Source organism: Lolium perenne, chromosome 4 (assembly GCF_019359855.2).
Source record: "Lolium perenne isolate Kyuss_39 chromosome 4, Kyuss_2.0, whole genome shotgun sequence".
NCBI classification, from domain to species: Eukaryota; Viridiplantae; Streptophyta; class Magnoliopsida; order Poales; family Poaceae; genus Lolium; species Lolium perenne.
In genome coordinates this window covers 288,761,994-288,788,473 of record NC_067247.2, presented here as the reverse complement: position 1 = coordinate 288,788,473, position 26,480 = coordinate 288,761,994, and the positions used below count along the sequence as shown (strand labels likewise).

General features: G+C 46.9%; 2 protein-coding genes and 1 long non-coding RNA gene across 5 annotated transcripts; 1 reads left to right on the top strand and 2 right to left on the bottom strand.

Moving 5' to 3' along the window:
• The first annotated feature begins 206 nt into the window (after window positions 1-206).
• LOC127295712 (uncharacterized) lies at window positions 207-3,768 on the top strand. 3 transcript variants are annotated; one of them, XR_007848053.2, is made up of 6 exons: window positions 207-927; window positions 1,035-1,225; window positions 1,368-1,449; window positions 2,005-2,224; window positions 2,560-2,642; window positions 3,306-3,768. It is a non-coding gene; the product is annotated as an uncharacterized lncRNA (long non-coding RNA). The 3 variants fall into 3 exon arrangements; XR_011756848.1 differs by having other exon boundaries at window positions 3,242-3,768; XR_011756847.1 differs by having other exon boundaries at window positions 2,560-3,768.
• Window positions 3,769-18,214: 14,446 nt separating this feature from the next.
• Window positions 18,215-22,565, bottom strand: LOC127295709 (F-box protein At3g07870). Its single transcript, XM_051325699.2, has 2 exons — window positions 22,471-22,565; window positions 18,215-22,370 (listed from the first exon to the last, which is right to left on the bottom strand). The coding sequence occupies exons 1-2, from the start codon at window positions 22,563-22,565 to the stop codon at window positions 21,149-21,151; spliced, it is 1,317 nt and encodes a 438-aa protein (XP_051181659.1). The 3' UTR covers window positions 18,215-21,148.
• A 2,081-nt stretch (window positions 22,566-24,646) lies between these two features.
• On the bottom strand, window positions 24,647-25,826 carry LOC127348960 (uncharacterized). Its single transcript, XM_051374804.2, has one exon. It carries the CDS (start codon window positions 25,793-25,795, stop codon window positions 24,860-24,862), a length of 936 nt encoding a protein of 311 aa, XP_051230764.1. The 5' UTR covers window positions 25,796-25,826; the 3' UTR covers window positions 24,647-24,859.
• Window positions 25,827-26,480: the final 654 nt, after the last annotated feature.

Genomic DNA, 26,480 nt, shown 5'->3' with positions numbered 1-26,480 from the left:
TGGCTAAACTTTATTATATCATGTGCCAACTTTAGGTCTATCACTACCTTTGTAGTAGGAATTGGGACACAAGGGTTGCTGCTGCACATGCAATCGGTGCCATAGCAGAGAATGTCAAACACATGTTAGTGAAAGACATGGTTTTAAAGGCGCCAAGGCATCCCAAGGCGTTGGGAGGGGGGGGGGGGGGGGGGGGGCGCAACGCGTAGGCGCTCAAGGCGCATTGCAAGGCGACGCCTTTGAGGCTGCCTTGCTGGAAGCAAAGCATCAACTAGGTAGGATGAGCAGAGGCAAGCAGAGGCAAAGCAGGCAAGAAGAAGTGCATCACATACACACACCAGACACCACCAAGGCACCAAGAGAAGTTGTCATGGAAGCTGTACATTGTTTCCCCTCTTGGAGAGGGATGCACCAGTGGGAGGAGTCGCCAAAAGCTTGGCCAGAAGCTTGGCCGGAGCTGGGGAGGCCGGCAGATGAAGGAGCAGCAGCAGATCTGGCCAGAGTTGGGGAGGTCGCGTGAGAGGAGCTCCCCCTCTCTCTTCCCTCTCTTTCCCCTATAGATGGCCCTCAATTTCCCTCCCAGCCCGCCATTTCTGTTTTCCCCTCCTGCCAGCCCAAAGTTTCCCGCGCACATAACAGAGGCGTCCAGATTCTTGCAAGGCGGTGATTTCGCGCCTAGGCGACGCCTTTGGACACCTCAGAGACACCTTTGGATGCCTTGGGTAGAAAACAATGGCGACGCCGATGCCTTGCCCTCCCGGAGCGCTCAGACGCTTAAGCGTCGCTTAGGCGACACCTTTAAAACCATGGTGAAAGACTTGTTTCCATGTGTGGAAGCGGAAAAAATGCTTCTAGATTATCTGACGATGTTGGCTTAACATTGCCACGTCCTGATACTCCTACAGCATCTGAGCTTGCTTTTAGAAGGTGAGTATTAGTAGTCTTTATTATGCTTTACCCTTTCCATCTTGCTCCTATTTGTGGAAATTAAGAAACTAATGTTATTCTTTTTTGTACAACTTTGATACAAACAGGGTATTGGAATTTGGGTCTCCTTTATTATCATCAGGTGTATTCTCTTGTATGGTTGTACCATTGTTGTTCCTCCTCAATCTCCGATGAGCATGACAAATTATTTTTGGATTTCTTTCGTGGAACATCTATCAGCTATCGTGAATTTCAATGCATTTTTTGATGGGTCATATATACATGCCTGTGTTGTTCGGTATGACTACTATGTTTTCCCTATTTTCTTGTTATAGTGTATAGCACTGAACTAGAAAAATTGCCATTGAATATAAAAAATTCTATTGAAAACTTGACACTAAATCTTAGCTTAATTTTTTTTTTTGCATTTTTATTGCTAGGAATATGATGCTGCTAATGATAATGGCAAGAATCCGGCAGGCCGCTTGCTCGCCAAAAGCAAAATTCTTCCGCGGTATTTAGGTATGTATGTTTTTTTTCCTTACTATGATTAAGGACAATATATTTCAAGATTTAGTTAATGTTTCATCCTATTGTTTGTCGGAATTGCCAAAATACAGATTGTAGTGACATTGTAGGTTTCAAGATGGATAACAAGCCTTTTATCAATCACATTTCCGCAATGCTTGTTCTTTTGTTCCCTACATTTGATTCATCTTGATTTGTTGTGTAGTTGATCATGTGCTGATACAACTTGTAGTTGATCAAGTGTAGTTTTGATATTAATAAAGCTTGTCATGATGGCCTTCCCTAAAAAGTGTCCTGATAGTCTAATACAACATATAGTTGACAAAGTGTAGTTTTTTTTTTGATTTAACATGTTCAAATGGTAGTAAGGATAATATGTTTGATCTGATCTAAAAGCAATACCATCTGCTCTTTATTTTCATCTTCTCTGTGGCAATACATAGAGGTTAAATTTCATTGTTTTATCAAATTATCTCTGTAGCACAATAGACAAATACTTGAGATTGTTTTTTTGTTTCCATTTTGAGGTTTGTGTTCTTTCCTGAGCAGGAAAATGCAAATCCAATCTACCCACGATCTAGCCACTAGGTGCAACAGTGGATCAGATTTCAACCCTTTCGGGCCTAAAGAGGAAGTCAACGACTCCTTAGAGCCAGCGACTAAGGTCCGCTAGCTTTGCGGTACTATATTGCTAATTGACAATATGATCAAGGTATTATTGTCTTATCGATTGATGCAGAGGCTGGGGCTTTCCCCATTTCGAAAAAAGGTATTATTGTCTTTTCCCCTCCCCTCAGACTAGTACGACAAGAAGCAATATCTTTAAATACATGAGCTTTGGTTGGCATCATGGATTGTTCTAGTCCTAGACTTCTAGCGAAGCTTTTGTTTTTCTACAAGTATTTGCCCTTACTTTGTCATGCTCTATGGACTGGCATCAAACCATGTTCCTAGCCATCGTGTTTTATACAAGTTTACATGTTTTGTAGTTGTGCGTGTAAGTTGATGTCCATGGTTTACACAAATCTATGTGCTAATATGTGAAATTTTTGTGCAATACATGTTCTTAATTAAGTTTGATTCTGACCATATAATTGTTGTTAGAGGGAGTCGTATGGAGCGGTTGGAGCTGGGAAAAGGGAGTCCTGCCACTTCAGATCTGCCCTCGGTGCCATGCGATGGCAGCGGTTCGCCTCTTCTTTTCCATTCTCTCATTTGCATGCTTGGTGACCTCATGGCATCAAACCTTTGCTATTTAGGATTCTGATGATGTAATTATGTTGATTGATGTACTTGGTTGTAGCATATGTAGGTAGTCATGCAGTATTTTTTTGAATCTATTAATTTACATGATGAAACTTTAGTTCGTAATAACCCGATCCCTGTATGTCATGTGCTATTGACCTGGGAGCTAGATTTGCTCCGTTTTATTTTATCTTTACATGTGCATCTACACAGGTAGACCATGCACCGACACTATTTTTATTTTCTTTCTTTGTGATGTTTGTTTCCATGTGACCAACTCTAGATTTGGTAACGATCTGGTATCTCACAATCCGCTGCGCTTCCTCCCTCTTGCTACGCTGGCAATTGTGCAGTGAGATCAATGAATCGTGACTGTGAACGGCATTGGAATAGTTCTAAGTAGGCACCTATACCTAGGTCCATTAGCTTTGCTCAATTTTATTTTCAGCTACAACTTAAGAATGGAATGGACCTATGTTTGATACCAAAATTTGAGTGTATCTCTTGCTTGGAATAATGATATGCCCTGTGATGTTTTCAGTTGTGATGTGAACCTTGTTGGTGCTGAAGGTTATGAGTTATGATCCTGGCATTTTGCTGTTCAGCTGGAGTATATCCAAGGAGATGTTTCATCAAGGATCTCAAGGAATCCTAGAAGGAGCTAACGATCTGGTGGAAGAAGTCCCTCGACAGAGAGGGTATTTCAAGTCGGTAAACATGAGCAACTGGCTGCACGACACCCCATGTGGTGGTACGGATTGAGCTGCAACATGTATAAGAGGCAATATTTGGTCGGCGTGCGTGTGATCTAGCTAGCTGTGCAACAATTTCTTATTTGTACTACAAGTTGCGTTGAAACCAGTGTTAGTGTATTAGAGAGGCAACATGCTGCTTGTAATTCCAGTTGCAAGTGTTACATGCATCATCTGTACATGAGATTATTGTTGCCATTGGTTGATAATGGTGCCACAGAGGCTTGGATCATGCTTGCAAGATGGAAGAAACCTCATCTACATTTGTATGAAGTACGTTGTGCTCTTGATAAAATGGTCGAGGTCTGTATGAAGTATGAACACATATATGCATATGCTTTAGTTTGTTGAGACTGAAATTTAGTTGATGCACTTGGGTACTACTAAGCATGGAGATGTTATATGAGTTATGAATTGTTCTGGCGCTAGTTCCTATGCGAGGTAACATGCTTCTTGTAATTCCAGTTGCAAGTGTTACATGTGCATACATGAGCTTGTTGCTGTCGTTGGTTGATAATGGTGCCACGGAGGCTTGGATCGTGCTTGCAAGATGGAAGAAACCTCATCATCTACATTTGTATTGTTCTGACGCTAGCACATATGTGAAGTAGTCCAACTAATCATGTATTAAGTAGAGTATATATATGGCTGCTTGAGTTTGGTCAGAATTTGAGATTGAATTTTGACCCATATTTGTAGGTTTGCTATTGCACATGGTTGGAACTAGTCTGCGTGCAGCTGCTTGAGAACTCGTAAGGTTAGGAGTGTCCCAGCTGATTTATAGGTAACAAAGGGCTCAAGCATGCTGGTGGATAGGCTATCGCGTTCATGTACGTTCTTGTTTCTCTCACACACACATGCATGTACTTGTCTAACACACACTCACACACATGTGATAGACCAAAAAAAGATCTTCTTCGTCCCGGCTTCGAGCTCTAGCTAGCGTCTTTTCGCTATCTTCTTGCCCTTTCGGTTGTTGGCGGTTGAATACTTTATGCCGGCCACCTTGAGATTTCTTCGCGTGAACGGACAACCTTTAGAGGGTAGGGAGGTCTTCCTTCTTACTTTACTAGTAGTAGGCATGTCGAAGTGCCTGTCGAATTCCTCCTCAATCTTCGGGTCACCGTTCTTGTCCAAGTCTTCCTCGTTGGCGTCTCCTTGCATTCCTATGATGCTCCTCTTGCCCCTCCTCACGACAACACGGCTAGACCTCGACGGATCGGTGATGAAGAAGCATTGGTCAACTTGGCTACCGAGTACCCATGGCTCATTTTTCGCGGATGCGTTCTTCGATTTTGCATCGGGTATAACCATGGTTGTGAAATATCGGCCTTCTTTTTCGACCTTCTTGGCCCATCTGACACGAAACATTGGCACCGTCTCTCCACAGTAATTGAGCTCCCATATCTCCTCGATCCTTCCAAAAAATCTTTCCTTGACATTAGTCTCGTCATCGGCGTATGACAGCATAGTTACTCCTGAGTTTTGATTTTCACTATTTCTGTCCTTTTCCTCGGTGTAGAATCTGTAACCGTTGATGTCGTACCCCTGATAGGTCCTTACGTTATGCCCGGGTCCCTGTGATAAGGTGTATATGAGTTTTTCATCTTCGGTAGAAGGCCTTTTTCTCTGTGCTTCAAGCAGTTGAGTTTGCTTGAACCAACGCGCGAAGCTGGAGTTGTGCTTTTTGGTTACGTCTCCCATCTTCCTCGGCCGGCCCATATCGATGTAATTCTGCTCGACCATGCTTTTGTGCTCTTGCACGAAAGGTTCGATCAGTTTTAAGTGTTGTAGCGCGACCCGGTGAGCCCTGTCAAAGTCGTCGCGTCGATTGTCAATGCCGACATGGACTGAGCGGTAGCCCTCGCGGTGACCGACTCCAGCGAGCCTCCCGAGGTGTGTCCCGGGGTTAGACCAACATGATCCTCGTCGTCCTCGGTGCTTAGATAATTCTGGCAGTAGGAGATGCACTCGTAGGTTAGAAACCCCTTGGCCATGCTTGCGTCTGGACGGGCCCTATTGCGAACGTATCCTTTCATGACACCGTTCTGCCTTTCGAAAGGCATCATGTTGTGGAGGAACGTTGGGCCGAGCTGCTTGATGTCTTCAACGACATGGAGAAGGAGATGGACGCATATATCACAGAATGCAGGCGGGAAGTAAATCTTGAGCTCACATAGTATCACCACGATCTCATCCTGTAGCATCTTGAGCTGCCTCACGCCGATCGACTTCCTGGTGATAACGTCAAAAAAGTTGCAAAGGCCAAACAGCATATCACGGACGTGCTCGTCCATTATGCCTCGGATCGCAACGGGAAGTATCTGCGTCATTAGCACGTGGCAATCGTGAGACTTCATCCCGGTGAACCTCTTCTTCGCTACGTCCAGATATCTGCTTATATTCCCCGAGTAACCGTGAGGAACTTTCACTCCTAGGAGGCACCTGAAAAACTGCTCGAGCTCCTCCGGACTCGTTGTGAAGCAGTTAGCGGGAAGCAGCACCGCGTCTTCTTAGCCCTTTTGCGGAGACGTTGAGTCCCTTCCGTCTGATCATCATCATCATCATCGTCGTCGTCAGTATCGGGGGCTTGAAGATCTTTCCTGATGCCAAAATGTTTAAGATCGTATCTTGCTTTCGGTCCATCCTTGGACTTTTCTGAGTTGCAAAGAGTGCCAAGCAGACTCTCGGTAACGTTCTTCGTAATGTGCATGACATCGAGGCTGTGGGGCGTGTGGAGGACCTTCCAGTACTCCAAGTCGTGGAAAACAGACCTCGCTTTCCATACACCGAGCAGCGGCTCTGGCTTCGGTCGCTTCTTTCCCGGCGCTGGGCACTCCTTCCAATTTTTCAGAAGATCATCGATTTCTGCGCCGCTCCTCGGGCGTGGGGGTCCATCGGGCTCATCTTTACCATTGAACAGATCACCGCGTTTTCTCCACGGGTGATCCAAGCGAAGCCACCTTCGAGCACCTGGGTACACGGTTTTAGAGGACCCGGGATCCCTTGGTAGTTGTAGATGCGGGGTCTCGTCCATGCACTTCACACAGCCGTTGAATCCGTGGCCGACCTGGGCAGATACATATGCGTAACCAGGATAATCCGTGACCGTCGTGATCAACGCAGCTCTCATATCGAAATAAGTTCTAGTGTAGGCGTCCCACGTACGGGGTGGCGTCTTCCACAACGTGTCTAACTCCTCTTTCAGCAGCCCGAGATACAAATGCATGTCGACACCTGGTTGTTTCGGCCCCTGAATGAGAATACTCAGGTGTATGTACCTTTGCTTGGTGCACAGCCACGGGGGTAGGTTGTAAGGCCATACAAACACAGGCCAGGTGCTATGCGTGCTACTCTGTTTTCCGAACGGATTGAGTACATCGGTGCTCATACCCGGCTGATGTTCCTTGTGTCGCCCCGAACCTAGGGAAGGCGATGTCCAATGCTTGCCACTGTCCAGCGTCCGAAGGGTGTGTCAGCATATAGCCCATCTCCGGATCTTCTTCGGGCTTCTGCCTTTCCGCGTGCCATTGCATGAGCTTTGCTTCCTTAGGGTCCACGAAATACCGCTGCAGACGGGGAGTGATAGGAAAGTACCATACCACTTTTCGAGGTACCTTCTTGTTCCCAACCTTGTACCGTCCGTGGCCGCACACCGGACATGTGGTTCTGTCCTTGTACTCGCACCTATAAATCACACAATCATTAATGCAGGCGTGGTATTTTTCGTGCGGTAGGTCAAGGGGACACACGACTTTCTTGGCCTCCTCGGTACTACTTGGCAATGTGTTCCCCTCTGGGAGACGATCATGCCAGAATTTTAAGTTCTTGCTGAAGCTGGAATCGGTCCACTTGTTCTGCGTCTTCATCTGCAGGTAATCAAGCGTTACATGCAAGCGCGTATCCTGCGGATGACACCCAGGAAAGATCGGAGTCATCCCGTCTTTCTCCATTTGCGACAGCTTGGCTCTCTCTCTAGCTGCAACTCTATCGTTGCTCGTCTCCTGGAGGAGAAGATCTTGAACATGAGAGTCCCGCAAGGCCGAAATTAGCGGGGTCGCGCCGGAATCTTCTTCTTCATCATGATGATCTTCTCCGCCGGCATCTTCTTCTTCATGATGATCTTCTCCGCCGACTTCTTCTTCATGATGATAGTCCCCGTCGGCATGATGATAGTCTTCTTCATGATGATAGTCATCTCGCTCGACATGGTCTTCATGCGCACCATTTGATGGGGCCGACCGCGCCTGGTTGTCTTGCATGAAACCGCGCCTCAGCAGGTGCTCCTCCAGTTGTCCGGAATCAAGGTTGATCCAGCGCTCGAGTTTGCATGATCGACACGGACATCTTATCTGGCGCCTATTGTTCCGAATCATGTCCTCCTTCGCGTCTATCTTGTATCTAGAGATTCGAGCGGAACTCATCGAGAGGACCATGCTTGCCTGCAAATGGTATACATAGAACAGGAAATTAGAACCGCAACAAATGCACACACATGCATGGGCCGTACCTCTCCTCAAGGTATTACATGGAGCGGAAAAATTCGGCATGACCTCTCCTCAATGTAGGACATATGGGTAGTGCAAAATTTGCCGAAACGGAAATGAATCAACATTTCGGCAAACATCCATGCACCACACCGTCACACACACAAGCGCTTCACCTGCAACAAGCATCCATACACACGACGGCCACACAAGATCTACAAGCATATGCATGTCTCCTCCAAGCATATGTATGTCTCCTCCAACTACTAACCTTGTAGATTCGATACCGAGACGAGACCGCGATCGATGAGTTCGAGAGGAGGCGAGAGTATGGAGAGCCTTCTCCTCAACTCCAATTAAGTATCAACCAAAGTAAGTGCAATAAATACCCAAGCAAGTGAAAAGTAGAGCCAAAATGGTATGAGAGAGAAGGGGGGACGAGCTAGATGGAGGAAGAAGAATGGCTTGTGTAGTGTGGTAGGTGGGAGGTTGGCTCACTTTTGTAGATCTGGTTCGCTAATTCTGTGGCGCACCGTACACAGTGCGCCACAGAATGCCTTATTTCTGTGGCGCACCGAGGCACCTGCGCCACAGAATAGCATTTTTTTGTGGCGCGCCTTTGTTTACTGCGCCACGGAATAAGGAATTTACGTGGCGCCTTTGGGTACGTGCGCCATAGAAATAGTAAAACCAATGATTGGGGGTGACAGGTTGTGGGGCCCACCAAGTTTTTGTGGCGCACGGCCCGCTGGTGCGCCACAGAATTAAGCTATTTCTGTGGCGCACCTTGCCTGGTGCGCCACAAAATAAATTTCTGTGGCGCATTTTTAATGGTGCGTGTAACATCCCAAGTTTCAACAATAATAAACAAGAGAGATAATTTCCCCAAACCCAAAATTTTGCAACTAACAAAAACTTTTTCTATACATATAGTGCCACATATAGATATATGCATTTGAGTGATATTCTTTTGTGCAATTGCCATGATGAGTGTTAGTATGTTTAAACCTGGCTATGTGAACCCTAAGCAAGATCACTAAACCCTAATTTGAAGGGAAATGGAGAAAATGAGAAAAACTCATTTTCCACTCACATACACTTTATGCAATTTGGCAAATCTTCAACCAAGGCCAAGATTGCTTGCTCCCTTGCTTCTAAAATACTTCAATGTGATAAACTAACACAATTGCACCCTTGAACCAAGAATCAAATGCAAAGAAATCAAAAATCCTACATACATATGATAATGGTCACTTGACCCAAAAATATTTTCTTCACCTCTTTACCCCCCTGGTTTTCTCATTTCTTGAACTAAACTTGGTCAACCAAAGACATGTCATCCAAGACCATGTCAAGGTGAGCAACTTTGATGTTGACCACCAGGGCTAGAGTGGACTAGGTTGACCAGAATAAAAGTGACAAGAGGGGATGCTGAAATAAAGAGAAGATTATGTCACTTTTGACATTTTGCAAAACAACTCCAAATTGAGTGCCACCACCACCAATACTTCACAGTTATGATATAAATGAGATTCACCAAAAAGAATTTCAAAATTCAAAAGAAAAGTTCATGCGGCCATTATGTCGAACAGGTGGCAGGCATCATTTCCAAATTGAGACACACCCTTTTACACACTGGTTTCTTCCCTAAACCCCTTTAATTCTTGATCATCACACTCTCTTACAATCCCTGCTTCACCCTAGTGCATGCTCTGGTCGATTAAAGTGAGAGGAGAGGGGAAAGAAACCCTAGACTAAGGCACACCGTGGCCATGCCGGCCACCTTTGGCATCTCCACCTCCAGCCCTCATCTCAACTCTTGCCCTTGTCCTGGAGCATCTACACTGCACAAGGACACGAACGGTACAAGCCCCTGCAACGCCACGGCTCTACTTTGGCCAGAACGCGCGTGGCCAAACCGCGCCAGGGCGTGCCAGTCGACGCGGTGAGCGCGCCCTGGACACGCCGGTCCGTCGAGCGCTCGAGCAGCCTACTCCTCGCCCTGCATCCCTACCGCGACGTTGAGTAGCTACTCCCCGCCCTCTACATGCTAGACACAAGCCCAGGCCTGCCCCTGCACCGTCGCCGTCGTCCTCGGCCAAATGATGCCGCGCGCCCCGTGACAAATCCTGCAAGCTCCCGAGCCATCCCGTCGCCTTTTCTCTGCGCCAGCTAGCCGTTGAGCATCGCCAGGACGACGCCTACAAGATGCCGTCCTCGCCTTGCCCCTTCGATCGACGGAGAGGCCACGCCGTCGACGCTCCTCCACAGCACACCCGGCCACCTCGCTCCCTCTATAAATAGCGACGATCAGCACCTCATCTCTTCACACAATCCACTCCCCTCACCTCACTGAGTCTCCTCCACCCATCAATTTCACCAGACCTCGCCGGAGCTGCTCGAATCGCGAGCTCAAGACCGCCGGAGCCCGCGGAAGCTCTTCGTCGATTGGAGCCTCCCCGAGCGCCGCTGCTGCACCAGGCCGTTCCTCGTCGACAACCACTTCTCCGCGCCTACCACAGAGACCTGCACCGGCCTGGTACGCCCTCCGACCCCCTAGGCTCGCCGCCAGGGAGCCCGCTGCTCGTCGGAGAAGACGACGTTCACACGCCGTCGGATCCTAGTCTAATCCTACGGCCTAACTCGCGCGTACCGATTCGGCGTTTAAAGAGGCGCCGACAGGTGGCCCCCACCATGTCAGCGCGGCCCGAGCGCACCAGATGCGTGTTGGGCTGCGAAGTGGGTTTTTATTTCGTTTCGGCCCAGTAACTCTTCCCGCCTAAGCCCAGGAATTCAAATCCAGTTTATTCTTTATTCAAATTTTGCTCTGCTGAATTTTTAGTAAAATTCGAATAGTTTGAATTCTGCCAAACCAAATCTACCAAACCTTATACCGTTGGAAAGCCCATGAATTTATCTATCCAATGCCACTGGCCCCATCCCCATTTTCATTATAGATTTAATTTGACAAAAAAGACAAGACAGGGACTTTTGCACATTCAAACTTTATTTAAAATTCAACCAGAATAGTTTTTGAAGTAATTCCAACTCTAATAAATCACAAATGATGTCCTCTAATTGATTATGCAATAACATAGCCCTGTTGCTAGTATGATCATGGACTAGATCAAATAAAATGGCTATGTAGTCATTTCTAGAGCTTTTTATAGTGGAATTCAAACTCAACCCCAATATGAGAGTTACCTCTCATTTAAATTTTGATCCTAAGTACTAATAACCAGGGGAAATGACTTAGGCTAATGAACCCTTGAGAATTACTACTTAGATATTTTAATTCATTTAAATGTTAAGTTTTAGAACTATGTGAAGTGTAGCACTTCAATTAAATTGAACTCACATATAATAGATATGAAATGTTGACTTTGGGTCAACCTATATTTCATACCTTATTATTATATGGAGAGATTAAATCTTAATAAGAGGAAATGAAAAGAAATGATTTCTTTTAAAGACCTACCCACCAAATTTAAGAAATAGGAATAATGAGAGGAAATCATTTCTCTTTCAAATAAAGACAAATCAAATAATCCACCATGCCATGTTTGATTGATGATAGGACTAGTGTGTGAACTATTTTGAGTGCCTCTAGTTTAGTATGTGAGCTTGGTTTAGTATTTATACCTCGTATTCGTATATAGACGCTAGTAACGAGGATTACCAAGAGGAGGAGGGCTACTCTCAGGAAGAAGAAGAGAACTTCGATAACTACCCAGCTCAAGGCAAGCTAACCCTTGCTGAAAACAAGTGCTTAGCTCTACAAGAGCAAAGGCACCTTCACACTTTACTTTTATGTATTACCTATCCCATGTTTTTACTTACCATTGCTCTTGCTTTTATTTCAAAGTACGTTTTGAATTATGATTCACTAGTCTGGATTAGAACAAGAGCATCAAAGTTAGCCTAAGCAAATAAAGCTAGATAGCACCCCCTCATGACTAGTTGCTATTGCTAAGAACTAAAATTGACTACTCTAGATGGGAACATTTGTGAAATGAACTGAAGTGAAAGATTTTTGAAGGTGAATATGACCTTGAGGAGATGGTGATTTTTGAATAAAATAGATGATTGAGTTTGAATGCGATACCCTTCCAATTATACAAGTACCCCCACAATACCTGATTATGGGTAGGGCTTAACTAGAAACTTGTGTATTTTAGTATGGGTTCCCTCTTAACAAACATCATAGGGGTTACGCTGCGGCTGCCTCCGTTACTTGTGGATTGATGTTGAAATGAGGTGAATGTACGGCCCAAGCCCCTGTGCGATTCCGGGTTATTTGCGGTTTCCACCGGGAGGCCAAGCTCATGGGGAGAGGTGCTCATACTAGCATATATAAGTGAAAGGTTTCGATTGATGATCCGCGTACTGTGTTACGATGATTCGGGGTTATCCTCGACGGATGAAATCAAAAGTTGTGGCACAAGAGTACAACCTCTGCAGAGAGTTAAACCTATTCGAATAGCCGTGTCCACGGTTACGGACGATTGGAAAGGCCATACTATCTCCGTTATCATTAAAATGTTTTGATTCTAGAAATGAATGGTGGATTGAAAGGTGACATTATGGTGAACCATACTGAGTTGTGGGAATGACACTAATGTTCCCACTTGAGTTTAGTCTAGCACATGATTTAGGCTTTTACCAAAGATTTATGAAACTAAAACGTGGCTTTATGCAAATAAACCTAGAGCTTAGTACCCTCTTACACTTAACGAGTATTTATCTTAGAGTTAGTTTGCGAGTACTTTAAAAGTACTCATGGCTCTGCCCTGGCTATTCAAATGCCAGACTTTGAAGGAGAGCACCAGTATCAGGATGACGGACAACAGGACGTCTACGATAACTAGGATCGTCTTCTAACGTCAAGCGTTGCCTGTGGAATAGATCGTCCACTACTACTTCGCTTCCGCTACTATTTGTGATGTTGAACAATATATTCGTGTAATATTGGATCATGTGATCTATGGTTGTAAGACAATATGTGTTGTAATAAATGATGACTCTATGCTACTTACTATTATGTCTCGCAAAAACATTATTCCTGGGATTGCGATGTACGGCATAATAGGCATCTGGACTTAAAAATCCGGGTGTCGACAGTGCGCCACAGAACTAAGCTCCGCCTATAAGGGTTTTCCTACTAGTGCACCGCCGAGGAGCGGGCGGATCCGACCTGGGCGGCCAAGGACAACGAGGACAGGTGGGCCACGTACTTCAAGGCCAAGTGCGACGTGGAGATGCGCAGCACCACCGGCCTCATCGGCAGGCCGAACAGCTGGAATGGGGACGGGCGCGCCCTGTTCTGGGGCGTTCCGGGGCGCAGCCTCGACAGCGTCATCCGCGGCATCCGCAACGGCGCTCCAAGGTTGGAGGCGCCGCCCTCACCTCCACTGTCTCCCGCAGCGCAATGGCAGCCGAGGAGGACCACATACTCATCCTCCTCGAACTCTTCTTCTTCAGGACCGGCCCGATCGACGCCGTCCTCGTCGTACCGCTCGGCGCCCTACACCGTCCCCAATCGCATGGTGAAGGAGGAGCCGGCGACACCCGTCAACCCGAGGCGTGGCGGCAACGGCAGCCGGCGACAACAAGAGAGGCATGGCGGCGCCCTCCTCATCCCGAAACCGGAGGTGAAGGAGGAGCCGGAGGAAGCGTCGCAGGCGGCGCTGCTGGCGGAGTACGAGCGGTAGCAACGGCTCATCGCCAGCAGCGACGACCCCGAGGACTACCCAGGGCTGCGAGCGGCGTGCTTGGCGTCGATGAACGACAAGGACGCTTGGAGGGGGGACGTTGACATGGCGACCATCCGCGACTCCGGCAAGCCGCTCGTGGACCTCACCGACGACGGCGAGGCAGGACCAAGCGGCTTGCTGAAGGACGAGCCCGTCGACGAGCCCGTCAAGCAGGAGGTCTTCACCGACGACATGTACAACTTCCACCAGTTCTACGACGCCTCCTGCCACCGTAAGTACTTCTAAATTAGGTTTAGTTTAAATTAGGCGAATCTCGTTCGAATCTATGTAATATATGCCAAATTTGGATGAATCTAATCGAATCTTGCTCAAGTTTAAATTTCCGAAATTTTGTTTGCGGGACGTAACTGGGGAGCGACGTCCCCCAAACGCGGCACGACAATCCGGCGCGGTTTGGAGGACGCGACTGGAGATGCTCTAAGAACTTAATCACAAGTTTCCCTGAATCACGAGTTGATTTGAGTTCCACTAAGAGACATTGAACTGAAGCTTTTGTAGTACACTGGATGCTAAAAGGTGCACCGAGATCATCTACATCCCCAGGACGAAGGCGGTGATCCAGCACCACCATCTTGGCGGTTACCGTCTGAAGAAAATCGCGGGGAACGAGGCTTTCTAAAAATTTGGAGCTCAGCTTTTGATATAAACTAGATGATTCTCCGCGCGTTGCTGCGAGAACAATATGAAACATTGTCACTACAACCAAATACAAATTATGTAATAACAATTAGCAACTTGAGGGCGTAAGGATTTTGTTGGATAGGTTCAATACTATGTCAACTCTAATTAATATATTGCAATAGGACCATCAAGCTATTCATTAGAACATTTTCAGGATAATTTCTTACATTACTAAAAACAAACATTCCATGATGTACAACCCAAAAACAAATAATGGTATCCTATAATACATTAATAAATAATAGTCGAGCACTACTACTTGGCTGGTGAAGGTTGCATCAATCACATAATGAAATATGGAAAAGCTTATTAGTTTATCTCAAATGATCTAGCAAAACATGTAGCCATTGGATTTTTGAGAGAAAATACAATAATTGTGCGCCAGATCTTTCAAAAACATCCTAATAATAATGTTACATGAATGAGCCAGAAAAACATATACTTGCACTATAGGACATTGAGTTTCAGTTTGTAGCAATCCCACCTTTTTATGCATACGCAGTAATGCAAGAACATGTTTGCCAATTCAGATCCGTAAACCACGGTACGGAGCAGTTCATTCATCTGAAAGTAGTGAATACATTGCGTAGTGCCTATTCCATAAATTGTGCTCATATATACTTTTCTACAAAAGAAAGTATGTTTAGCAATATGAATACCTGTCCGAAAAGATGAATGCTCCACTTATGGAGGATACAGAGAATATGCCACTCGATCTAACCCCATTTCCTGTAAAATAAGAGAATTGGATAAATAAGAAAGTAGAAACTTGATAGGTAGATCTCCCGCATTAGTGAGAAATAGTCGATGCATGCACTATGTTTTAGCAACGACTAATGAACAGGTTCTAATGGTGACATGCACAAAGTGAGCAATAATAGAAATTGATAATGTGTTTCTATGAATGAAGAGCTGCAAGCCTAGACATATTTCATTAGTTGGCACCGTGTACAAAGAACAACAGACCTACTTTTGCACATACGAAAAATGACGAAATGCCGGTCCATGTATTATTTGCATTAGAGGAGCATCATTAGAATAGGAACGTTAAGCGATTTTTCTTTCATCTGAAAATCATATATGTTGTACGAACACCTACAGGTGGATCTGAAAAATCTGCACCTTTCTGCCTGCTGCCATGCTGAATATGTTCCTGATAATAAAAGATTGGTAAGTTATGGACACTTGCATAAATATTAAGCGCAGACTATAATCACCCCAGATGGAGGTTATTGATGTCTCCCATAGGAACCCACGAATTTGCTAAAAGAATAAGGTGGTGCAATTTGCATGATCAAACTCAGTATCACTTACCTCAGTCCCAGTAGAAATAAAGTCCGAAAAACGAATTTGCCAGCCACATCATCTCGTTAAGCCAAAAAACAATGTCATCACCTGCTGCAGACGCACAGCCAAGGAAGATGAAAGAAACATAAGAAATTTTAAATTGAAACAGACCTAAGAAACAAACGACAAAAGTAAAACAAATCGTCATTTGTTGGGAGGTCACCTGCCGTGTTGCAGCTAGGCTGGGAACTGAGAAGACCTTCCGTGAACTTGAAGGGATAGGAATTAGTGCAAAAAGAGATAACATGCTGGTAATGTTTGATAGAGCCATAGATCTTGACGCCCACGCGAGGAAACGGCCACCACACACCCTCTTAAGTTTTGGAGCTCCGAAAGAACAGTGGAGAAGAAGGAAGGATGACCAGACGACAAGTACGCGAGGACAGTGGGGAAGATGCCGTCAGATGGGTGTTGGAGCAAACAGATGAAACAATGGCTAGACATGGCAGAAAGTCTGCTCTATATGTGAGATGCCTTCATCAGCTTTCGTGCAATTTTCTTTCGCCGGGATTGTGGAGCAGGAATATATAGTGGCCTGTCAGTTGGTTTCTCATAGTATTTATGAAGCACACAATTGAATGGAGGATACGAAGGGAACGACTGCACATGTGGTCTTTTCGCCTTCAGTGAGGAATAAATAAGTTAACCGAGCAAAGGATAATCGCTTCCCCTTAAAATAAAAAGTAAAGATGGATGGGGTAGTCAGCCAAAAACTATGTGATAAGAAAATTTAGTAGTGGGCTGATGAGGCAAAATGATGAGGTGGATAGGCTGCATGTTAAGAGAAATATGTTAGTGGGGATCAACTTCTTAGTTATATAGGATACGTGGAGTTAATTTCGTTGAACTGAAAGATGCGCAGTAGCTATAATTTACTCTCACCGATGAGTGACCGAAACGATACACACGTCTTATCTCTCACCTCCCACCTTCGGCGACCAGGTTTGACTTCACCGCAACACAATTAACGTATGCCGAGGGGGTGCACCGAAGCACACCTCAGATGTCAACTGAAGGATTGGCTGCAGTTGCCATCAGAAGTTCAGAACAGAGAGTCGACTCCACTAGCAGATCTCCCTCTTTTTTTTCGAGGATACACCATGGAAAGGTGTATCAATCGCATAGAAGAAAGCCAAAGAAGGCAAAGTCGATGCTGCCCACAAGGGAGAGCAGCTCCCCACACACACGCCTACTCTCCTAGCTGCCACGGGAGAAGACTAGGATCAAGAAAAACGAAAAGAGTGCCACGGAAGAGTTTGGCAAGCCGCCACCTATCAAACTCCGTACTAATCCTGTCTCTAATGGTGAGGTGCGCCGCCGCCACGCCATTGAAGACCACATCGTTCCGGTGTCGCCAAATACACCAGAACACTAGGATGATCGCGGTCCACATGTCCCGCCTATGGGCAGCCGGGCAGGTACGCGAGGACCACCACTCCAGAAGGTCAGAGTCCGCCGCTGGGAGCCAGTCCTCCTTGCCCCAACAGCGAAGGGCCCAAAGCCAGACCTCTCGCAACATCACACAACCAAGGAGCAGATGCTGCAGGGACTCAGGCTCCTGGTCGCACAGAGGACAGGCCGGCGGGTGAGGCAGGCCACGTCTCTGAAGTCTATCAGCCGTCCAACATCGGTTCTTCGCGGCGAGCCACGCAAAGAACTTGCAGCTGTAAGGGGCCCGGGAAAGCCAAATCTCATCGGAGATAGGAGCCCTCACCTGACCCGCAAAGAAGGCTCCATAGGCCGACTTGGCGGTGTAGCAACTGTCAGGCGACCATCTCCACAGGGGCAGATCCTCTCGCTCAGGATCCAAATGGAAGTTGGCCAGCCTTTGCCAGAGTAAGAAAAACTCTGGGAGAGCCTCGGCGCTCATATCGGGGCCACAGTCACGAAGCCACTGGCCCGATAGGCCCTCCTTCACCGAGCATGCCATTGCTCTCCTCCTCGAGACCATACTAGCCACGTTCGGAGCGATCTCCGCCACTTTGGCACCGTCAAGCCAGCGATCCGTCCAGATCTCCCTCTTGAGACACAATCGCCAAGCCCAGCGTATGTAATATCCGACACGGTCGATCTCCGTCGTCAGGTATCGTTCTCGTAGTCCTCCATGAGCCAGAGCCCAGAGATGAGCCTTCCACCCATTTTTTTCTTGTCCGGCGGCTCTGCCCTTCATCTCAAACAACAGGATGCATTTTCCTGGATGATTCGGCCGTTGTGTCGAACAGCAGTAGTGCATCCAGTACGGTGTTTGCTTGGAGCCACTGCGGCAGCCGGTGCAGGCTACCATGGAGAACGAAGTGCGGCATGATGGTAGTGCCTCACGATCTCTCGTGGGTAGACTAGTGGGAGGGCAGAAATCAGATGGGACCTCTTCTGAATCTCTCTGAAAAGGTGCAAACGCTGGTGCTGTCAGTGTACCATGATTTCCATTTTCCCATGTAATACATCACAAGGCCACACCCACACTCAAATGGAAGACAAGAAACACACAACGCAATTCATTTCTAGCACAACCATTGGGCTCAAATTCTAATCTGGAGTTTGTTCTGGCAATGTGGCTATTTACAGCTGACATAGATAAGCTCAAGCTTTCCTAGAGGTAAAACCACTTTCCTGCAGTTATTCATCTCACAGTATCCGTACTCCTTTTCTGATGAGCCCTGAGCGGAGAGTTGGCACCCAACCGTGTTTGCAGAATCAAGAGCATCTCCGGCCGATAATACCACTAAGACAAACTGCATCAGTCATCAGATCACATTCAGTCACCATGCCAGCTAGTACAATCGAGCCAATAACATTGTCAAGTCGAGCTGGATATTCCAAGAATCGACACTGCTCCACTGGAAACTAATAGACCGGCAAAGCAGGCAACTAATCCCAGATAAATGCAAGGTATCACAATCCTGCAGAATGAGACAAATGAAGAGAAGAGTATATCACCACCTTTTCTTTTCCTTTTGCAATCTTGTAAAGGCTAAATTTTCAGTTTACCCGAATATGAAGGCGTACAAACAAGCTCAACATCAATGCCCAAATTTGGACATAGTTGAGTCAAGCAGCCGGGCCCTTTAGTACATATAAAAGTTAACGGTCAGTGCTGTTTTTCTGTTGCTGAAACACGTCAGTGGTGACAAGATGCATGGCACAATGGAAATGATAATTCAAGGTAAAACAGTGTTGGGTTGTTTTGGAAAGGAGTAAGGGCAGTGCTACTTCTGCACAACTCGGTGTTATTCTACTGATCCTTGTTCACAATAATCCAAGTTCTCAACCGAAGTAAATGTCATGTCCAATGTACTATTTGTAGGCAAAGAAGGAAAAGGATCATTGCGGGAAGGTGTTTCCAGTACTTGGTACTTGAAATCCTATTCCAGTTAAGCAAACTCCACTCCTGTTTTTCCTAGAACCTTCTCCATACTGCACAATATCATGCGTGAGGATGTTCAATCTTAGTGTAAATGTGTAGTCGTAAACAGCTAAAAAATAAAGGGTCACAGTTCAGTAATCTAAATCTAAAGGCGTACAAACAACTTCAACATCAATTCTCAAATTTTGGTCATATCAAAGTCCAGTAGCAAGCCTTTTTGTTTAAGATAGAAACTCAACAGTCCAATGCGTGTCACAATGATACTTGTGGAAGTAACTACCAATATACCCACACCATTCAGTTTTGGGCCAGTTTTCCTTATAAACTGGCCAATTATCTTCTACTTTTGTCAATGAAATGGCAAAGCCTCTATCCTTGTTTAAAAAAAACACCCACATGGCCACATCATGTTTTTTTTCTAGAAACACATCAGTCGTAAGATGCATGCCACTATGGAAGCGACAATTCAAGCTAAACGGCATTTAAATTGTTTTTTAATAGACAACGTCCTTCTGCACAACTCACTGTTAATCTACTGATTATTTCACATATTACTCCAAGTCATCAACCTTAAGTAAATACAATACCGTATGTGCTGCTTTAGGTAATTGACATCATATTGCAACTAAACAATCTTCAGACCCATTTTTCCTAGAACCTTTCTCAGAGAAGGGAATGGCATGCATACAGATATCCAATTTTAGTGTAAGTGAAGTGGTAAACAACAACTCATGACCTTGAAAAAGTTGGTGTTAACATTAGCTAGACAACTTACTAGACCAAATTTCACAGCTATGGAACATAACTAATCAACATATAATCAAGAATGTACCTAAGGTTTGATGATCTGATCTGCAGGTAACTTTTATGGTTGAATATAGGAGAGGATAAAAATATGCTAATTATTGCACACAAATAACAGAGAAGCATCAGTTCAGTTCGAAGTTTCCACTAAACAGAGAAAAAAGAAACACTTAAGATCGTCAGTATCTTCAGTGTTCACACTCAATCACTGAAGAAAATTCTTCAGCATGTATAAATCATATCCTAGTTTTTGGAGATGCAAACAGCCAGATGAAAATGGTATCTTTGTATGAAAAAACTTGAACAACTGGCTGGCACCAAATCCAGCAGCATATCGGCAAGTCATTGTATTGCAACATTAAAAGAGATAACTGTGTCTAACTAAAAGAAGCCTCTGCTATCATATCTACCAAAAACGAAAGAAGGGAGAAATATCTGCGAGCATCTATTCAAAAAATTTACCAACCATGAGAGGCACAGACAAGTTCGAACACGCAAATTGATCAGAAAAGCTAATTGGATCGAGTTTCACTGGTAGCTTTTTGCAATATCCTAAGCATGAATACTAGAAGAAGTAACTATGTCACTGGGTACCATCAGGAAACTCTACAATCCCTCGAAGGAAGGAGATTTAGCTACAACGCCATTCTGCTGCGTCTTCACACTCAATCACTGAAGAAAATTTTTGAGGATACAAATCATATGCTAGTTTCTGGGCATGCAAACAACCAGATGACAATGTTATCTTTGTATGAAAAAAAAATTGAACAACATCCAGATGACAATGTTATCTTTGTATGGAAAAACTTGAACAGCTGGCTGGCACCAAGTCCCGTAGCATATCGGCAAGTCATTGTATCGCAACATTAAAAGTGATAACTGTGTCTAACTAGGAGAAGCCTCTGCTGTCATATCTACCAAAAATGAAAGAATGGAGAAATATGTAGGAGCCTCTGGTTACAATTTTGCCAACCATGAGAGGCACAGACAAGTTCAGATACGTAAATCGATCATAAAAGCTAATTGGTTTGAGTTTGACCAGTAGCCTTTTGCAATGTCCTAAGCATGAAAGAATACTCAAAGAAGTAACCATGTCACTGGGAAATCATCAGCCATTCTGCTGCTGCGTGTGAAGGAAGTCATGGAGGACAGACAAGGCTTTGTCTGAGCAGACATGGAGAAAGTTGGAGGCGGCTAACATCGCAGTCGGAAGACCCCTGCAATTGCCCGTTGTTGTCATCATGCAACACCGAGGAACTCGTGGAGGAAGTCATGGAGGACAAGGCTTTCTTTGAGCAGATATGGAGTAAGTTGGAGGCGGAAAACATCGCAGCCGAAAGAGCCCTGCAATTGCCCCTTGCTGTCATAGTGCAACACGGATCTCCAGGCGCCATCAATCAGCATATCTCCCCCTCGGTACACGAATGGTGGATTCCAGAGGAACCCTTGGGAGGGACGGGGCATGGGCGATAGCTCGATCTGGTGCCTGCGGATCCAGACGGCCGCCTGGTAGTCGTCCATGAGCCAAAGATCGGAGGTCCACGTATTTTTCTGCCAGCAGAACATGGCGAGCTTGCCGTCCATCTCGAACAGCCGAGCGTGCTCACATGCGCCGGCGGCCGCAGGAGGAGGAATCGAACTGAAAGACTCGGCATCTGTGTGGAAGACCAGTAGTATGCCGCCCTGCTGTTGGCGCGTCGGCGGCCAGTGCAGGCTGCCGTGGAGAAGGACGGGCGGCCAGCTGCAAGCGCCGTGGAGCACTCTCTCCACCTCCCCGAACACGGCGGCGGACGACGCCCGACGCTGGATGGACCTGGGCACCTGGGAGCCCAGCGTAAGGATGAAGCACTCGCTCTCGTCGTTGTCCCGGCGCCGGTAGAGGTACAGCACCCGGTACTCCCGGGAAGCGGCGCCGGCGTGCGCGTAGAACCCGGCGATCCCTAGGACATCGCGAGGCAGCGGGAGGAGGGTACCTTGGCGCGTCGCGGGGTTGCAGACGAAGAAGGTGGTGTTGAAGGCGTTGGACGACTCGAAGCTGAGGAGGACGAGGCCGTCGCAGGAGCCGTGGATGCCGAGCGCGTAGAAGGCGTTGTAGTTGCGGTCGCGGTCCCAGCGGCGCTCCTTGTCGGCGAACCGCGCGAGCACCCGGCGGCGCGTGTCGGCGGCGAGGTCGACGGCCTCGAGACAGTTGGTGGAGAAGCCGAGGGCGTCGCTTCTCTCGTGGAAGAAGGTGATGAGGGGCTGGGCTGGCTGGCGGAGGTGGTGGTTGAAGAGGAGGGAGCGGTCTGCGGTGAGGCGGCGCCAGGCCTTGCAGACCGCGCCGCAGCGGAGGAGGTACTTGCGCGGCAGGCGGATGAGGATCTCCGAGATCATCTCCTCCGGGAGGTCGCAACCCTGGGTATTCGCCGCCATGGGAAGGGCGGAGACGAGGTCGGAGGGGTTCGCGAATCTTCCGAAATGCCTGCGAATTCCCCAAATCAGGTAGAGGAAACAAAGAAAATGTTGGAATGGCAGTACGGGAAGATGCAATCGACTCAGGAATCACGAAAATGGGGGCTCACCTGTTCCTTGATTTCTCTCGATTTCCCCTCGGACTGGGAGGCCAAGAACTCAAGAACTCGTCACCAAACAAGACGGGTACTCGGGAAAGGGTCATGGGATGTGGTGGGATTTGGAGGTTGTAGAGGAGGAGCCCGTCATAGAAGCACTCGTTCGGGCCTGGGCTAGGTGATCATGAATTTCATATTTAGATCTGGGCCTTGACCATTCATCGTTGATCATCATAAACTACTTTTTTTTTGCCACCCCAAAAAAATCTAATTTTACTAGATGATAAGTTACTTGAACTAGGAAAGAAAAAAAAAATTACTAGATGATAAGTTACTTGAACTAGGAAAGAACAAGGAACAATAACCTTCTAAGGAAAATACAAATTTAAATATATTTCCATTTTAATTTTTTATGTGCTTTGACGAAGAAACGGGATTCAACAACATAAGTTGTAAGAGTTGTGTCCCTGGCCTTCTCAAGTTTCTTGACCTAAATCATGGTGAAAGGTCGAGAAGATAAAGACTAATACTTTCAAGAGCCTTGGCGTAAACTTCATGATGTAGTGGAAAATCATGGAAGGAAAGGTGACTACGTTATTCCAAGAGGTAGTGTTGAGCACTAGCGTAGCTATGGAGTCAGGGGCCCATGGACATTTCTTGAAAGATTCATGAAAAAATGGCCCAGTTGCCCCCCCCCCCCCCCCCAGCATTGGGCCAAAATATTGAAATTTTGTCTTATAGACCCATTTGCCCCTCCATGAAAACTGTCCAAGCTCCGCCACTGGTGTTGAGGAGGGAGACCAGATTTGTTTACTCCCGAGATAATATGACACTGGTGGCTCTTGTTACATGTCTATGCATCTTTCGTGGAGATTTCGGACGATCCATCTGAGATAGAAGTGTAACTAGGCTAGCCTGGCACCCTATAGATGTGCTGCCAGCAGTGGCGGAGGGTGACGGGAAGACTAGGAGGGGCCAATTGCTCAGCCCAAAGTGCTAGACTGGGCCGAATAAGCCTTATGTCTCATGTTGGTCAATATTTTCCAAATTTTATGGGCCAAATAAGCAATTTTTACTGCTGTAAGACTGGGCCACAACCCGGGATGGTCTCCAAGACCCTCCGCCACTGGCTGCCAGTGATTACATGGCATGTACTAGCATGATATGGCTCCATCAAACTTCATCGATAGGACGGGTGATCATGCGGTTCCATTAAAAAGATTGGAGTTGATCCAATTTATATGAAAATCGGTCCCCAAAATTCTAAGTAAGTTTGAATATCCACAAATATTGCATGGCTAAGGAAACACAAAGAAACAAAAAAACTCAATGGACTGAAAAATCATTAATGTATATATATATATGTCCTCTTTTTTTATAACTTAAACCCTAGCAATCTGCTAGCATGAAATGTCCAAACTTAGTGTACAACTTAACCCTAGAGCCTTCTTGAGGATGTCCCACTTGGCATGGGTGCGGAGGTTAACAATGGGTCAACTTGTATCGCTAATTTCCCACGCTAGTGTGAGCACTCAACAATTAACGATGCTCTTAGCCGAAAGAGCAAAAGAAACGCTTATAGGAGCAAAAGTTAGGAAAAGCCGTCTCGAGCCGAGGTTGCAAAAACTTTAGAGGACCAAAAACTTTGCTCATCGGCCTCTGTGGAGCCTATATTTGCTCGGATACGATGGGACGAGCAAAAAAGGTTCCTCCCCGTAACGCGTTCACACATGTGTTGCTGCTTCGCCACTCCACCGCCTATTCCGGTTGGCGTTCACTATGTAGGCAACCTATTGCCTTCTCCGCAAGCCCGAACCCTACTACGCACTCATCCCCCATCCCGCCAAGCTCGCAGGTGCCTGTCGCCACCCCACAACCGTTGGAGATCCCACGGCCGATTTGTGATCTTTTCTAGCTGCGGCGAGCTTGGTTTGTTCAAAAACGACGTGGTCGAACGATGGAGACATCGTAGATACACATCCACGGAGATAGACATTGTAGATACACATCTAGCCTTTTTCCAACGAGAAGTATCGAGCCGCGACAAAGACCGGCGACTATCAAGACAACTATTCCGCGACCTCTACCTCCGCATCCGATCGTCGTGCAGCCCCGACGGTCTTCTCACCTCCCACCTCCTCCGGCGCCGAGGTGTCACCACCAAGTGAACTCAGAAATTAACCCAAAATTCTAAGAAAAAATATGTTTGTTGCCGGTTAATATAGTACTTACTATTACAAGGCTAAGGAACAGAAAGAATCAACAATACCCACTGAACAAACAAACCAACAATGTATATACACATCCTCTATTTCACTAGATCAAACCCCAATAGTAGTTACCTAATGTACATGCGATCTGAAACTTTACAATTGCATCTTTCAGACCCCTAGCAGCCACCTCAACCCCAAAGCCTGTCCGACGATGTCCCCACCACCGCAGGCGGCGGCAAGAAGCCAACAATAGTCCGGCAGATCCCCGCCATGCCACTGCTTGGCAATGCCGTACCCGCCGATGCCTGCACGGAGTTAACGGTCCGCTTGTAGGGCCCCAGCCATTTCGCCATCATGAACCGTCTCTTCCTCCAGGGCGGCACGCTGAGGCTGCTGCGCTTGAGCGAGCGGCGCGCCGCCGAGGCCGCGAGCTTGACAACCCGCTTGAGGTGCTCAGGGCGCGCGACCATCACCTCCGGCAGCACCGCCCGGACCGCCTCGTACTCTACCGTTGGCCTCGCAACCTCGAAGCCGGCCGCGAAGCTGACGTCCACGACGTACCTCTTTTCGCTCTCGCCACCGGTGACCACGACGTCGATGTACTCGTGGCTCCCGGCGGCCATGACGCTCGACTTGTCCCACCTCGCCTTGCACAGTCCGGCGTCGTGGCCGCGCTCACGCAGGCGGGACATCACGGCGCGCCGGAACGCCGACAGGTTCGGCCGCAGGTCGTCCAGCCCGCGCATGGCGTCCGCCACGGCGAAGACGAGCCGGCGGCGTAGCTCGTCGTCTGGATCTAGGCTGGCTTTGATCTCCTCGAGCGTGTCCGCCGCCGCGGCTGGCGAGCTGGTGGTGCCGTCGGGATCTTCTTCCGGATCGGAGGAGGCTTCCGCGGCGAGGATGGTGGCGGACCGGACGGTGGCGTCCGCCTCGAGGAGGTACTCGTTGACGAGGCTGGAGAGTGCGGGCGCCGCGTCGTGCTCGCTGCCGCTACTGTCGTCGGCGCTTCTGGGGAGGGCAGCGAGGCGGGCTCTCGCGGCGGCGTCGAGTGGCGCAGTGGCACGCTTGGGCCTGGCGCGGGGCGTCGGCGCCGTTGGTGGCATCTGCAGCTGGTGAGATTGCATGTCAGTGATAGTATGATCTGTGATTGCGCTAGCTGTAAAGCAATGTAGGAGTAACGCAGTGCATGGGATCGATGTATATATTCTCTTCGTATATTCGCGGTGGAGTACTTGTGGTCAAGAAATGTCAGCATGTGTCGACAGAACGGGACATTATTAGCTCATTAATTGACTTACTTAAGAAAGAAGAATACCGAATGGTAATAGTCAGGCACTCGCGCTTCACATACTCAGTAACTTGAGACGCGCGTAAACGAGCGGAGGCAACCATGCATGAAAAGTAAGTTCCTACTCTGTTAAAATTTTGTGTCAAACCTCAAGCTCAACCGTAATACTCCGTAGCATTTTTGTGCATTATAGGAACACTATTCATGGATTGCGCCCCATATTTTTAGCAATTAAGGATTGCTCACATCAATCCAGTGACACATCATTGTCAATGACAGAGAATGAAAAACTATATAACATTCACTAAATTAACGTGGTGGCACACTGACAAATCCAAGTCACTTATTTTTTATGGAGGGAGTACATGTTTTCTCTAACTAAGTGACGTTAGCTAGCTAGGCGCTTTCACCTTCATGATATCAACAAGCACGGAAAATTAATTAATTGCGCCCACCCAAAGACACCGGAAATCATTTGATGTAAAACAATTTTCGTAGCTTTTTTAGACAACATGAATTTT

Coding starts and splice junctions, on each gene's coding strand:
- LOC127348960 (XM_051374804.2), bottom strand. CDS start 25,795: ATGCAATCTCACCAGCTGCAGATGCCACCAACGGCGCCGACGCCCCGC.
- LOC127295709 (XM_051325699.2), bottom strand. CDS start 22,565: ATGACCCTTTCCCGAGTACCCGTCTTGTTTGGTGACGAGTTCTTGAGT. Junction 22,371..22,470: donor CGAGAGAAATCAAGGAACAG/GTGAGCCCCCAT, acceptor GGGAATTCGCAG/GCATTTCGGAAGATTCGCGA.